The 14,485-nt window shown below is 35.5% G+C and overlaps 1 protein-coding gene across 5 annotated transcripts; it reads left to right on the top strand.

Moving 5' to 3' along the window:
• The first annotated feature begins 512 nt into the window (after nucleotides 1-512).
• Nucleotides 513-13,483, top strand: LOC118282160 (antichymotrypsin-2). 5 transcript variants are annotated; one of them, XM_035603101.2, is made up of 9 exons: nucleotides 513-662; nucleotides 1,151-1,332; nucleotides 1,951-2,094; nucleotides 2,591-2,794; nucleotides 3,210-3,308; nucleotides 4,325-4,456; nucleotides 4,932-5,144; nucleotides 6,265-6,406; nucleotides 13,106-13,483. In XM_035603101.2, the coding sequence occupies exons 1-9, from the start codon at nucleotides 644-646 to the stop codon at nucleotides 13,225-13,227; spliced, it is 1,257 nt and encodes a 418-aa protein (XP_035458994.2). In that variant the 5' UTR covers nucleotides 513-643; the 3' UTR covers nucleotides 13,228-13,483. The 5 variants fall into 5 exon arrangements, with proteins under 5 accessions (XP_035458994.2, XP_050557119.1, XP_035458996.2 ...); XM_050701162.1 differs by lacking the exon at nucleotides 13,106-13,483 and adding an exon at nucleotides 11,972-12,114; XM_035603103.2 differs by lacking the exon at nucleotides 13,106-13,483 and adding an exon at nucleotides 10,298-10,752.
• Nucleotides 13,484-14,485: the final 1,002 nt, after the last annotated feature.

Below are 14,485 nucleotides of genomic sequence, written 5' to 3'. Positions count from 1 at the left end.
ACTACGATTAATTGTACCAAAACGGACATTGTGCGAACCGTTAAATTGATTCGGTTTACCTTTGACTAGTTAATCTTACTAGAAAATAAGATGAACAGATAAAATTACGTAACTATGTACAAATACATCTAAAGGCATGTACTACCTATCGTACGTTAAGGATGTTCAAACAGTTTACGTTCGTTACAAGTGCGTTGCCGGGGCCCTTTTGGGGGTTAGGAATTTAAGGGTTATTGGGAAATCGGGCCTTCGGTAACCTCACTCATACATCGAAACACAACGCAAGCGTTGTTTCACATCGGTTTTCTGTGAGGCCGTGGTATCACTCCGGTCGAGCCGGCCCATTCATGCCGAAGCATGGCTCTAGGTACCTACATATTTTTCTTAATAGATGGCGCTAGGTAGCTATAATGTCCTAATAGGATAGTTTTATAATGGATTATTTGTTTGGAGTAGGTAAAGCTGACGCAAAAACAAATGCAAATTCATTATGTATTCTCGCCGTAGATTGCTAATTAGTTCCATCAACAGTATCGAATTCCTTGATTAAAAAAAAATGATGCGCGTTTTTTAGATCCTGCGTACATTTTTACGGTGTAGTCTCTTTAAATCTCATGGATTGGCTATTTAATTAAATATAATAATGAGACTATACTTTATTTGTAAGTATATATTTATTTGTCTCTTTTGTTACGGGTCTAATAAATGCAAGGTAATGCGTATAGTATAGATCAAAAGCAAAGTGGGAGGATAGGTGGGTACCTACACAGTGGCGGAGCGTGCCTTGGCGAAGTCCCGTATAAAAAAACCGTTTAGGGCCTTTTTATTTTTTGATCAGAGGAATCATTTAATTTCTTTTCTGCCCGTTCGGCTCACTCTAGTTGAGACGAGAGAGAGTGACTCGTTCAGGCTCTTACTCCACTCAAAGAGGGGATTTACCGCTGCTACAACAGCTGGCCCACCATTGGGGGCCCTGTATAATTGATACGGCAGATACGGCGCTAGCTACGCCCCTATATCTATACGAATCCATAATAAATGGTACGTACCTACCTACCGTCGAAGATCCTAATAACCGAGCACCAATAAAACAATCACCGAAATCTTAAAAAACTTGACGACCTGATTATAACGGACACTATCTTTTCAGTGATATATTTAGGTGTCATAGTATCAGCGAAAAAACATAAACATAGGTCCTCAGACAAGGACAGTACGACAGAGGCGACTCGAACGAGATCGTGGGAAAGTGCAGAGCACGATGCGGAAACTATCACGTTCGTCGACACATATTTGGATCTTAGAGGAACTATGAGGAAGGAATTCGCTCTGGTAAGTGTGGATATAAGTTCAAACTCTGTAAATAGCTCGCGCATTTTACTTATAACTATTGGTAATGTTAATAGCAGCAAAGCTTATGGTCCATGAGATAGTAGACAGTCACCGTATAGTAACTAAAATTGCATAGTGCATTCCAGAGATATCACAAGTGCGTTGCGGACCATTATTAAGTATAGGACTATCGTCCTTGTATTCTCTTCTGATTTATTTCGTTGCGGGATCCAAGACAATCATTCTTGTCCCTGGGACGCGACGGACTTCAGTTTTTCGGTGTTTTCATGGTTGTATCTACTGTAGATCCTGGTTTACAGTTGCAGCGGTATGAGAGGTTGTGGCGAGCTCGTCCCATAAAAAAATAGCGTCTTCGTAAAGGGGTAGCTCAAGTTTAACTAGAGGTGGAAATTATTGAAAATGATGACGCAGTTAAAACATTAACTGCTTGTTCAGCTAGTAAAATGGGACAAGTGATTTAAGATTGGTCATCAAATTAGAATATACTCATCTGTCAGTATTTATGCATAATTAATAGCAGACCCTTAAATAGGTAAACTGCCTTTAGATTGTAAAGAAACTCTATTGTGCTATGCTTAAAAGTAATTATCATTTTAGGAAGCAGCGTTCGTGGATCACGCGAGGAATATGATATGTTCTCCAATGTCTGCGCTAATGCCTTTAGGAAAATTGGCACTGGGGGCAGAAGGAAGATCAGAAAGAGAATTATTAAAGGCGTTAGGTCTTGAAAGTAGTAAGCAAGTAAGTACACACTGAAGTAAGTGACTTTTTATTTAGTTCGTAAATCTTCCAAGTGATGTAGAATTGGAAGTGCCTAGGATCAGCGCATCATCACACAGCACATCACATCAACAGATTACAACTCCTGACCAAAGGCCTGTTCTCGTACGGAAAAGGTTTGAGCATTAAACACTACGCTTGCTCAATGCTGGCCATTTTAAAATTATAATCAGAAATTACAAGCTCAGGTTTACTCACGATATAACTCGGAAAAAAATATTTTAATAGTTTGCCGTTAGTAGGTTTCCACCCCGCACACTCATACATGAGAAACAGGTTCCGACTCCATATAGCACATAGAAAGAAGACTCTAACTAGTTCTCTAAGATATTTGAAGTGAGACAGAGTAATAAAATAAATAGGAAGAAGATATAGAATGCCTTACAACTATTTATAAAAATGGTCCTTAAAGAAGAAGAGACAAGTATCAATTTCAATGTTTCCTTTTTCAATACAGTTAGAAACCTCGTTCGCACATTTGATCACAAACATGCAATATCTGCCCGGAGTTACTCTGGATGTGGCCAGCAGAGTATATGTTGCATCGGATAAATCACTAAACAGAAAATTTGAAAAACACACTAAACAAATTTTTAAGTCCTCTTGTCAGAGGATTGATACCTCAGAACCATCGGACACCGCATCGATGATTAACAATTGGGTAAGTAAGGTTGGATAACTGACCAGTGCATTTATTCATTTTGATTTTTTTATTGCGATTGCTGAAATGTAGCCTTCAATCTGGGACTTTTTTGTTCCATCGGTCAGCAGTTCAGTTTACTAAGCCAACTTAAAAAAGATCGCAAGGTGTAAAATTGGCAATTATAAAGATATACAATTCAAAGCTACAAAAATCAGCAGTCCAGTCTTGGTTAGATTTTAAAAACAGTCATCAATTATAATAAAATCATCACTAACTGTCGCGCTCAGAGACATTTAATGATTGTTTAAAGTTTTCCTTAGTGACGATTTTGTAATGAAAACAATTACTAACGATTGGGTTACCATTAAATAACTCTGAGTACGGTTGTAAAGTAACCAATATTTACTTAATTAAGATTATGTTCAAAATTCAGGTAAGAGAAAAAACACGAGGAAAAATAAAAAGGTTGATTGAACCATCGGATATTTCAAAACACACTTCTCTTATTCTGGTCAACGCCATTTATTTCTACGTAAGTACGAAATTTTATTTCAAAAATTGATCATTGTTATGAAGCTTATGGCAATTCACTGAACCAGATATAAACTAAACCTCGACTCTTGACAGGTGGGCTGAACATTGCAGTTTAAAGAAAGTTATAGTTTCACATTTATCAGAGTGCTGTTTGGTCTCTGTAAAATCCACTTCTGTGTTAAAGACATATCATATTTGAACTGCATTATTCCACCCCAGCGATAAATTTGTCATTTAAAGAACATTTTTTATTTAAATTATATAATATACAATTATACATACATATATGAAATATTTCGTAATCGACCGCGACCACGGCTAAGCTTGGCGGCCATGGCCAAGCTTGGCGGCCATAGCCAAGGTTGGCGATTACGGCCAAGAGGTCCGCAGCTCTGGATCAGGCATCAGCCCTAATGGGCCCCATCTGTGGTGGTCTGATGGCTCTTTGAGGCGCGCGCGGAACGCGAACTGGCAGCGCAATTTCAGCCTTTTTGTATAGTTTTCAAAGATAAGAGGCCGTGTCGTATCCTTACGCTTTATGTTTGCGATGACCCTAACCCACACTCGTGGTAAGAGTATGTACAAATGTATTTTACTCTATCACCACCACATTACTTCCCGGTTGTCCCAGAAATACACAAACGTAGGCCTAAATAAGTTTATATTTGGTTTGGCGAAAGGTAAAGGTTCAAAAAGTGTTTTAGACCCACATTCCATTAGGTGCCTATTTTAGGACGAACCTATCCTCATTAAGCCCTTACATGGTTTGACGTAGGTACATACCTTCCCATCTTTTCCAAAAAAAGGATTGCCCGGTTAATTGTTTGAGCTCATTTCCGGGTTGCCGAGTGCAAATGAATTTGTATCCGCTTAAGTAACTGGTGCGTTGTTCTTATATTATTGCGGATAACAATAAAAGTTGCAGAGATAGAAAGATTTTTTTAGTCGCAAAGATTTTTGTTTTGTTTATTCGTTTCTTTGTTGGTTGATAATAATGGAAATTATAATTTTCAGGGAACTTGGCATGAACGATTCACCAAGACATACACAGACGACTTTCATTCAGCATCAGGAACGCGCCGTATACCAATGATGTCTCGGGAAGGGACATACAATTACTACCAATGTGATACTTTGAACGCTCAGGTAATCTTTTTTAGGGTTTCGTAGCCAAATGGTAAAATACATACTCTCGAAAAACATAACCCTCCTTCTGGCGCAGTCGGGTAAACACGGAACCCTTATAGATTCGTCATGTCTGTCTGTCCGTATGTAACAGCCATTTATTTCCGAAACCGTTGAGTTGAAACTTTGTAGCTTGGTGTATTCTGGTAACCACTCTGGGGCACTCCATACATGGAACTGATTAAAAAAAAATTTTTTTTCTACTAATGTATCCGTGATGGGTGTCTTTGGATAGGACTTTAAAAAAGTCATTAAGGTTCCTAAAACATTTTTTAGTTAAAATCAATCGTTTGAATGAATTGTTGAAATGAATCGTTTGATTTTTTTTATAATGACGTTCCTCCCTTAAAAAAAGGGTTGAACGAATCTATTAAAGATATAAGACAGATTGAATTAAGCTGTATTCTAAACTAAAGTTCTTTATCGTTGTAAACAGATCGTCGAAATTCCTTACGAAGGAGGGCAATCTTCAATGATTGTTGTGCTTCCATACAATAAGAATGGTCTTCCAGTACTGCTACGAGCTTTAAAACTAGCCCCTGAACTATTAAACCAAGCTTTGGAGAAAATGAAAAAAGCAGACCTTATATTGTGCATGCCTAAGTTCAAAATTGAAACTGATTTCGATCTAGGTGATTTGTATAAAAAGGTGAGTTGATAATAATTAATTATTAACACTAGAATATAATGCGTTATGTAAATAACAAACTTTACACTTTTATTTTTGAAAATAAAAGCTGTTACTCCGCTATAGAATTTTGTGCACAGTCATGGGTCCGTTGACAAATATACAATTTCACATACACGTGACACCCAGACCAGAAAAAATAATTTGCAAAAGCCCGCTACACGTTCCACGGCAGCCAGTTGCCCAGCCACCGCGTTAACCGTGCAGTCACTAGCACTCTTTCGCTGTTTTACTCGTTAAAGTAAATAAACATTTGCTATACAAGGGTAAAGATGATGCTGTGATGATCAGTACGAGTTTGCTTTACGTTGAACGACAACGAAACGAAAGTGCGTTCGGCGATCTCATTGGCCGGCGTGAATGAACCAACCAATCAGAGCGCCGAACGCGCGCTCGTTTCGATCTTGTTAAACGTAATAGAGCGAGATCCCAGAGCTGTCAGACATATCTTATTTTTACAAGCATTTAACCTTCGGCTTACAGTAGTCTTGTATATACTTTTTAATGCCTTAATGTTTGTAAAGCTTGCCGAGTGACACCTGCGCAGGTACCAGGTGAGAAAGGTAACTAAAAATTAGACTCACTTAACTTAAATTTTTATGTCTGATTTTTATATATGTTTTGTAGAATATTACTCTGAAATAATATTAAAAAAATCAGACATTTTCCATGGACCAAAACTTTTATCAGACGCTTTAAAGCTCTAAAAAATAGTGCGCCTTACAAAATTGTAATAGCAATATATGTGAGGTTGGAGAGAAATATCTTTTCGGCAAAGCAGTAGAACATTTGTAACATTCACGATGGTAATCACGTTCGTGCAAATTATCTGGTAAAACTATGATGATTTGTACTACTGTTTTGCATTACAGGGGCACCATATATACAATTTTGTAAGGCGATTTTGTCTACAAGATTACTGTAAGCCGAAGGTTAAATGCTTGTAAAAATAAGATATGTCTGACAGCTCTGGGATCTCGGACCATAAAACCAACTCGTACTAAGGGTACTGCCTTTTATACAAATACAATCCTAGACTTAAGTGTTTATAACTAAATACCAAATTAAACTTTAATTTTAGGTCGGAGTACGTTCAATATTTGACCCAAAAAAATCAAAATTGACCGGTATAATTGATGACGAAACCGTTCATGTTTCTAAAGCCATACATAAAGCTGTTATAGAAGTCAATGAGAAGGGAACTGAAGCGGCGGCTAGTTCAGGTAAGAATATACAAGACAATATCAACACTTTAAATTTCTAAAACAGATCTAACATCTACCTTGGTCATATTTATTTATTCTTTATGAATAGATACGAGTATCTCAGTGTCTAGAGGTAGATCTATGGAGTTTTTATATTTTTATATTTATACATAATAGTCATCATCATCATCAAAGGGCTTCGTACGAGTTTGTTTTACGTTCAGCGAGATCGAAATGAGAGCGCATTCGGCGCTCTGATTGGTTACTTCATTCGTACCGGCCAATTAAAGCGCAGATCGCGCTGTCGTTTAGGTCTCATTAAAAGTAAAGCAAACTCGTACTAAGGGTACTGAAATCGCCGAACACAATGTAGTAAGAAAAAAAAGTAAATCATTTAGAGGAAAAGGTCCTCATTCTCAATCATGGGACTTTCAAAACATATCTATTTACTAACTACTGTTGCTTGTGGCTGATACTAATCTGTAGCAAAATCAATATCGGTGAGTTTCTTCGTGTCACTAATAATGTTTATATAACCTTTGAAATCATCGTCCACTTGATCAAAATTTCAATTTACTTCAGTTTGTATCACATTCACTGTTTTATCGTCATATTCTTTATGGTCTATAGGCGTTGGATTTTTAAGTAATTGTTTTGCTATTTTAAGCCCTTTTTTATATTCATACATCGATTGAGTGACAGGTCGAATTTCACCATTAAATAAAAATGAACAACTCTTTTATTTAAACACACTCTCAATTGAAAGTAGTAGAAGCTCGCAATGTAAAAAAAATATGAAACGCGACCTCAAACGACATTTCAAATCAGTGTAAAGTAGATGTTAATAATATATTAAGTTTCTGATTACATACACATTTTTGGTTAATCTGACATCACCTATTAATGGGTAGAATGTAGACATTTGGCAGAATGGGCCATTTAGAAGAATACTAGGTACTGCTAGAAATAATATTTATTCATATTATAGCCCCCAGATTCTAGTTTTGTTTTCCTCGTGTAAATATTTATTATTTTTTATTTATTCTTATTTCTTTTATCTTCGTTTTAATTTTCTGGTAATTATTTTTGTAATAAGTAATAACAATAGTTTCTATACCACGTTACTTCTTCTGTTTGGTTGGACAACTCCTTTTTCATGATATAAGCATTAAGCCGGCAGACGGATCACCTGATGGTAAACAATCGCCGCCGCACATGAACACCCGAAACACCAGAGGCGCTACAAGTGCGTTGCTGGCCTTTTGGGGGTTAGAAATTCAAGGATTGTTGGGGAATCGGAGTTTGGGAAGATTGGGAAGGGGGGTATAGGCCTCTCCGATAACCTCACTCACATATCGAAACAGAACGCAAGCGTGTTTCGCATGTCGGTTTTCTGTGAAGCCGTGGTATCACTCTGGTTGAGCCGGCCTATTCGTGCCGACGATTGACTCTCCCACATTTGATTTATTCCCTGACTGTAGTCTGTGCTTTCAGTGTATGTTATACAACCAATAAAGTATATAGAAAAATTGAAATTTAAAGTGGACCGTCCATTTTTATTTTATGTCACTGCTATTAAAGAACAGTTGTTTGTGGGAACGTTTCAAGGAAATTATCGGAAACATTAATAAATTTAAATGTTAAAGTTTACTGTAGTTTGATTTTTATAATAGCTAATCAGCCATTTCTGTTCCACGTAGTGGTTCTCAAAGAGCTTATGTTCCCGGGAATATGTTCTGTATAGGAATTTTGTAAACACAAAAAATAAATAATATTTAAAGATTTTGTATTCAGCTACCTTAGATTTTCCAACAGGAATGATATCTATCTTTGAAAAAATCTAGCTATTCACCTCTGCGTGCGTTTATTTTTAATTACGTTTAAGTGGCGACAGCCTTTAAGTGACCACTGCTGACCAAAGGCCTCTTCGCACACGGAGAAGGTTTGAGCATTAATCACCATGCTTGCTCAATAGTTCAGTATCCAACTAATGAGTACTGTCCTGTATAGTAACTACCGGTGTTGACTGTTCATTGTTAAAATGTTTTTCAGCAACCATTATAGTGACTTCTGCTGGTATACGTCCAAAGAGATTTGAAGCAAATCATCCATTTTATTTCATGATCACAGCCATTAAGGAACAACTGTTTGTGGGCACATTTCAGAGTTGTAAAAAATGAATTATTTTGAAATAAACTCAGTTATTTGGTAATATGTTGGTTTATATTTTACAATACCCGTTTAAAGTATTATTTGGTACCAATTCCGTGAGGTATTTTTGTTTGTTATTTTGGCTATTGATAGAAATAGTATTTACTTTTAAGGTAACATATTTTTTTTATAAAAGAGCGTACTGCTTAAGGCCGGCAACGCGTCTGCTCCTTTGCCACTTATTCCATAAAAAATGATTTAGGTTGTTTAACTTTTTTTCAATAACTTGTTGTTAAACCTAATAATATATTAATTGTTAGCTGACCCGGTAAACTTCGTACCGCCTTAAACATTTTTTCTCATCTTTTAAACCTTCTCTGAACTTGCACAAATAATAATTAATAACCAACTAAAACATTCGCCAAATCGGTCTAGCAGTTTTCAATCAGTAACAAATATTATTTTTCCATGCATTACACGAAATACACTTATTAAGTATCTATCTTATTTAAATGCGAATACTTGTGATGTTGTTTGTATGTTTGTCACTCAATTACGTCAAAACGGCTGATGGGATCTGGATGAAAATGAAATAGGGGTAAGTTTGAAAACAAAATGCAATAAATATTTAATAAAAAAATAAATAAAACTGATATATTTTTATAAACCTTGGAACGAAGTTTAAACATTTCTCTTATTTAAACAAAAACGTAGAAAAATACTTTGATTTGAAATGTCGTATATCGTTTATTTGATACACTAAATTTGGGCAAAAATTACCGGGGCTAGCGAAAGATTTGCCTTCAACAGATTTTTTTGGCAGTCAAAGTATTAAGATTTTTACAAAATAGGTATCACACATACCTGTCATCTTTCCGTACAAAACACATTTGAATATTTTGAAAGGGTACTTTTACTTAAGTATTACAACAAAAACATAACTGTGAAACGAGAGCCAAGTCTAAGAGAAATAATTTCCGATAATACAATTTTTTTTAGTTACATTGTTCAAACTCTCTTTTTAGAATTCATGGGTTTTTATACCTTATTTTTGACTATCTCTTAATTCAATTTTTCTTCTTTGTTTTGCTATTGCTTAATATACTAACATTGCATGACTGCCTCGTTGGTCAAGTGGTCACAAGTGCGACAGAGCAAGGGGTCTTGGGTTCGATTTCCAGGTCGGGCAAAGTATTGCTGGACTATTTTCGGTTTTTCGAAAATTTCTCAGTAGTAACACGAAGTTTGGAATTAGGCCCAGTATATGACAATAGGATAACGTAATAGGGTTTTTTTTTTGAGGGGGGAAAATCATCCTATGACTTCTCCCGCCTTGGGTAAGGCGAGAGGGAGTGTCAGACTCTTACTGACTAAAAACCACCCCGTTCCTTCTCCTGCTTTTCGACCCGGAGCCCCGGTAAACCCGCTAGGTAGTCCGCAGCTCCGGAACGTAATAGGGGTGGGACTTAAAACACAACTGGTGAAATGTGGGTGTACATTTTACAGTGGCATTACAAGTCGTAATGTGCACTTCTGCCTACCCCTTCGGGGATAAAAAGCGTGACGAGACATGCATGACAATCTTAATTGTTTGGTTATTTTATTCGTTTATAAAAAAAAAAATTTTTTATTGCAATTTTTTCGAAAATATAGGTACCTACTACGATTAAAACACAATATTTGATTTTTAAGTAGTAGTAAGTAATTTGGTTTTGTCGTCTGTTATCTGACTTTGAATATATGCATTCATGATTGCAGTAGCGGGATTACAGCAGCTCTCATATTTGAACCTTCCTATACTCCATGCTAATCGGCCGTTTATGTTCCACATAGTGTTTTACAAAGAGCAAATGTTCTCTGGAGTATATTCTGGATAGTAAATAATATTTTTTGGGCAGTAATCGATCTTTAAAGTACATCATTATATTTTGTTCATTAAAGGTAAGCGTCCACAGGCCCGCATCGTACGCATTCCGTATGACGTCATCAGTACGCATCGCATATAGGCATTGCCGATGATGCGGTTTAGTGGACGAAGTTGTATAAGTTTCTATACAAGACAAATTAAAATCCATGGCGTGCGATGCGTACGATGCGGGCCTGTGGACGCGTACTTTAAATCAGTTGTCAGTATAAAACTAAACCTCAACTAAGGAATGTGTCGCTTGATATATTATTATTATGTGAAATTATAAATAAATGGTTTGAAAGTGCTTTGGTGATTTTATTTTTTTGATCTATATAATATTCTTGTACTATCATCTAACTTTACTATTCTACTTGCCCATGTCCATAGTTAATTTTTTGATTATCACATGATTTTCTTGTGTTTGCCAGTGTTTCAGTATTACATGTGTTCGCGCACACACTTGTGCACTATAAAATCTCCTGTGTAGTGGGTTAGTCTAGACAGACAAACTGGCCACCAAGAATGACACTTTGTCGATCAACTAGCCCGTCTTAGTCGCATATTATGTCGTTGGTCAAATTGTTTTAGATTGATTACTAGCGGACCCGACATACGTTGTCCTGTCTACACGTTAATTTGAAAATTTTAAACTTTTTTAATAAACTAAAACATTCTGGACCTTTTTGATGAAAATTATTATTCAAATGTTATGACAATATCTAACGTCATTAATATTTGACACTGCGATGGTAGCGCCGTCCGTCGGATCCGATGTAAAACATTCCAAAATCAACAACTTAAAAATTAATTAAAAAAACATTGTCCAGCGGACAAAATTGTGAATCTAAACCATTCTCAGATCCCCTTGAACACACATAAAAAATTCATCAAAATCGGGCCAGTCGTTAAAGAGAAGTTCAGTGACATACACACGTACAGAAGAATTATATATATAGATTGATTATGTCCAATTTTTATTGAACACATACATACCGTATGGGAAAACCTCTTATTATGATTTAATTTAAGCCACATATTTATTATCATCTTTGCTGACAATATACGCAAAATGAGCAAAATAGGATTTTTCTCTTCGAGCTAACTCTCTTCAAATACGGTTTTCACTCTTTACAAATACGGCTCTGAAATTATCGCGCCACATGTCCGTAACATTCCTGAACAACCTACAATATTACAGCTCTTCTGTGATCAAGGAACATGGAACTATGCATACAGAATTTAATACTTGATTAATTTAATAATTATTTGGTTTAAACATTTATTTTTTTTTATTTTCACACTCAATTGAAAAATTCTGTAGATTAGTAATACTTGCGGTTTCATTAAAGTCATATGAGTGATCTCCATACTGTATATGTATAAGGCCGGCCTAACTATGGCCTATTCAAGGATCGATTGATGTTACTACTGCAATAGGCAGTTCGATTTAGGAATAAAATTTTGTATTTGTAATTATATTCCGAGTTATATTAAAGTTTGACCAAAATTTTTACATTTTTCAGTGTTAGCTATCGTTGGAATTTCTGTGCCAATAAAGCGTATAAAATTTAACGCAACCTGTCCGTTTTACTTCATCGTCATAGCCAATAAGGAACAACTGTTTGTGGGCACGTTTCACGATTCAAATTGAATGTTTTAATAAATAAACTAAATCATTTGGTTGTTATGTTGCTTTTTTACTTTTCAATACCTGTGTTTAATTATTTTTAATACTTACATAAGTAATTAATGGCAATAGGCTCACCACCTATTACATAGGATTTACAACACTATTTGTGAAAGGTGGGTGTACATTGTACAGTCGCATTACGTGGCATAATGTGCACCTCTGCCTACCCTTCAGGAATTAAAGTACTGACGATATGTATATGTATACATAAGTAAGTAAGTTTAAGGATAACTTAGGCTTGGTATAATTCACAATACATATAATGTATTTCAACATTTTATCAATGTTTGTATTATACATTATAATATAGAATTTTGTAAAAAATTAACACAATATTTATAGGAATATAATAAGTACTAATCATATTAACAAAGCTATTTCAAAAACTTAATCAGAACCATTAAATCAACCTCATTTTGCGAGACTAACTATATTTCTTGATTGTACTTTCATTACATCTTCATCAGTATGTAGACAAATACCTAGATGAAAAAGGAAAGATATTTAAACAAAACATTTATTTAATTGAAATGTTTCCGAAAGTTGAATTCTTGTTCAGTAAATAGAAGAAAAAAAGACCAAGTAATGTTTTGTGACGTCATTGCTATTAAAGTATATCAGGTTGTGCGAAAGAGATAGGTAGCAATTAAACCCCACAACAAGGTGGTCCATCCCCGATTCCCGAACAACAACCCTTAAATTCCTAACTCCCAAAAAGCCGGCAACGCACTTGTAACGCCTCTGGTGTTTCAAGTGTTCATGGGCGGCGGCGATTACTTACCATCAGGTAATATGTCTGCTCAATTACCGGCGTGTTTCATAAAAAAAAGGTTTTAATATCTTTAAAAATATAACTTTTACCTTGAACGTTATATACTTTGATAGTGTAATGTGAGTAGAAAAACATACATTATGACGATTTATGCTTAATTATATTTTAAAGAATTATTCTTTTGTCCATCTGCAGGAGCGGTAATGTCAAAGTTGTCACAACAGTTGGGTCTTCCTATATTCCATGCTAATCGACCGTTTTTGTTCCACATAGTGTTTCTTAAAGAGCAAATGTTCTCGGGAATATACTCTGGATAGTAAGTTTAAAAAACGAATATAATAATTCAGAACTTATACCTTAAACTTTTATTTGTTGAATTTAAATGTTTACTGCTACACTGAGAGACATTTAATGATTACTTAAACTGTTCCTTAGTAACGATCTTGTTCCGAAAACAATTATTAAGGACTGGGTTAAGTAATCATTAAATGACTCTGAGTATGGCAGTTAGACACATTCTGTTAAAAGAATTTTAAATAAAAATAATTTCTTTAGTAAGTTAACAAATAATGTTACATTATAAAAAAAAAAACGGTTTGAAATTGCATTGGAGACTAATTTTTGTAGTATTTCAAAATTATTTTACATAATATATTGTTATTATAACATTTAAATAATAAAAAAGTTACATGTATTCTTGATTATTATAAACATTTTTAAAGTTGAATTGTTTTTTTTTCGTGGTAGACTAAATGTTAGAGGTCCTTCTTGGCCAAGGGCACTACCGTGCCTCCAGATGATATTATTGCAGATGATAACAACTTGGGTTTGCACTTCGCCGCCCGCCATGTACAATTTGGAAACAGGTGCATTATGCACATTAAACATAAACATATTAATGTTAAACTTTAATGTTAATTTTAAAATTAAAGACTGCCTCGTTGGTCGAGTCGTCGCAAGTGCGACTGCCGAACAAGGGGTCTCGGGTTCGATTCCCGGGTCAGGCAAAGTATTACTGGGGTCTTGGTTGGTTTTTCGAAAAAATCTCAGTAGTAGCACGGAGTCTGGAATTGTGTCCAGTATATGGCAATAGGCTCACCCCCTATTACATGGGACTTATAACACAAATGGTGAAAAGTGGGTGTACATTGTACAGCGGCATTACGTGTCGTAATGAACACCTCTGCCTACCCCTTCGGAGATAAAAGGCGTGACGTTGCTTGCTTGCTATTAATGTTAAAATTACACAGGAAGAAAATCTAGAAAGGTAACGTTTAAAAAAAAACGATGAACAATATTCACATACATTATTACCTATCCACTTATCATCAGTTATGTTATGGGTACCACCATCAGCCTATAACTGCCATACTCAGAGACATTTAATGAATACTTAAACTATTCCTTAGTAACGATTTTGTTCCGAAAACAATTGCTAAGGACTGGGTTAAGTAACCATTAAAAGACTCTGAGTACGGCGGTAAATGTCTCACTGTTAAGAAAATGCCTCTTCTCGTACGAAAAAGAAATGGGCAGGCATTAATCACTGCAATTGCTAGAGGATTTGGGATTTTA

The sequence above is a fragment of the Spodoptera frugiperda genome, chromosome 20 (assembly GCF_023101765.2).
Source record: "Spodoptera frugiperda isolate SF20-4 chromosome 20, AGI-APGP_CSIRO_Sfru_2.0, whole genome shotgun sequence".
Classification (NCBI taxonomy): Eukaryota; Metazoa; Arthropoda; class Insecta; order Lepidoptera; family Noctuidae; genus Spodoptera; species Spodoptera frugiperda.
This window is presented reverse-complemented; position numbering and strand designations above follow the sequence as displayed.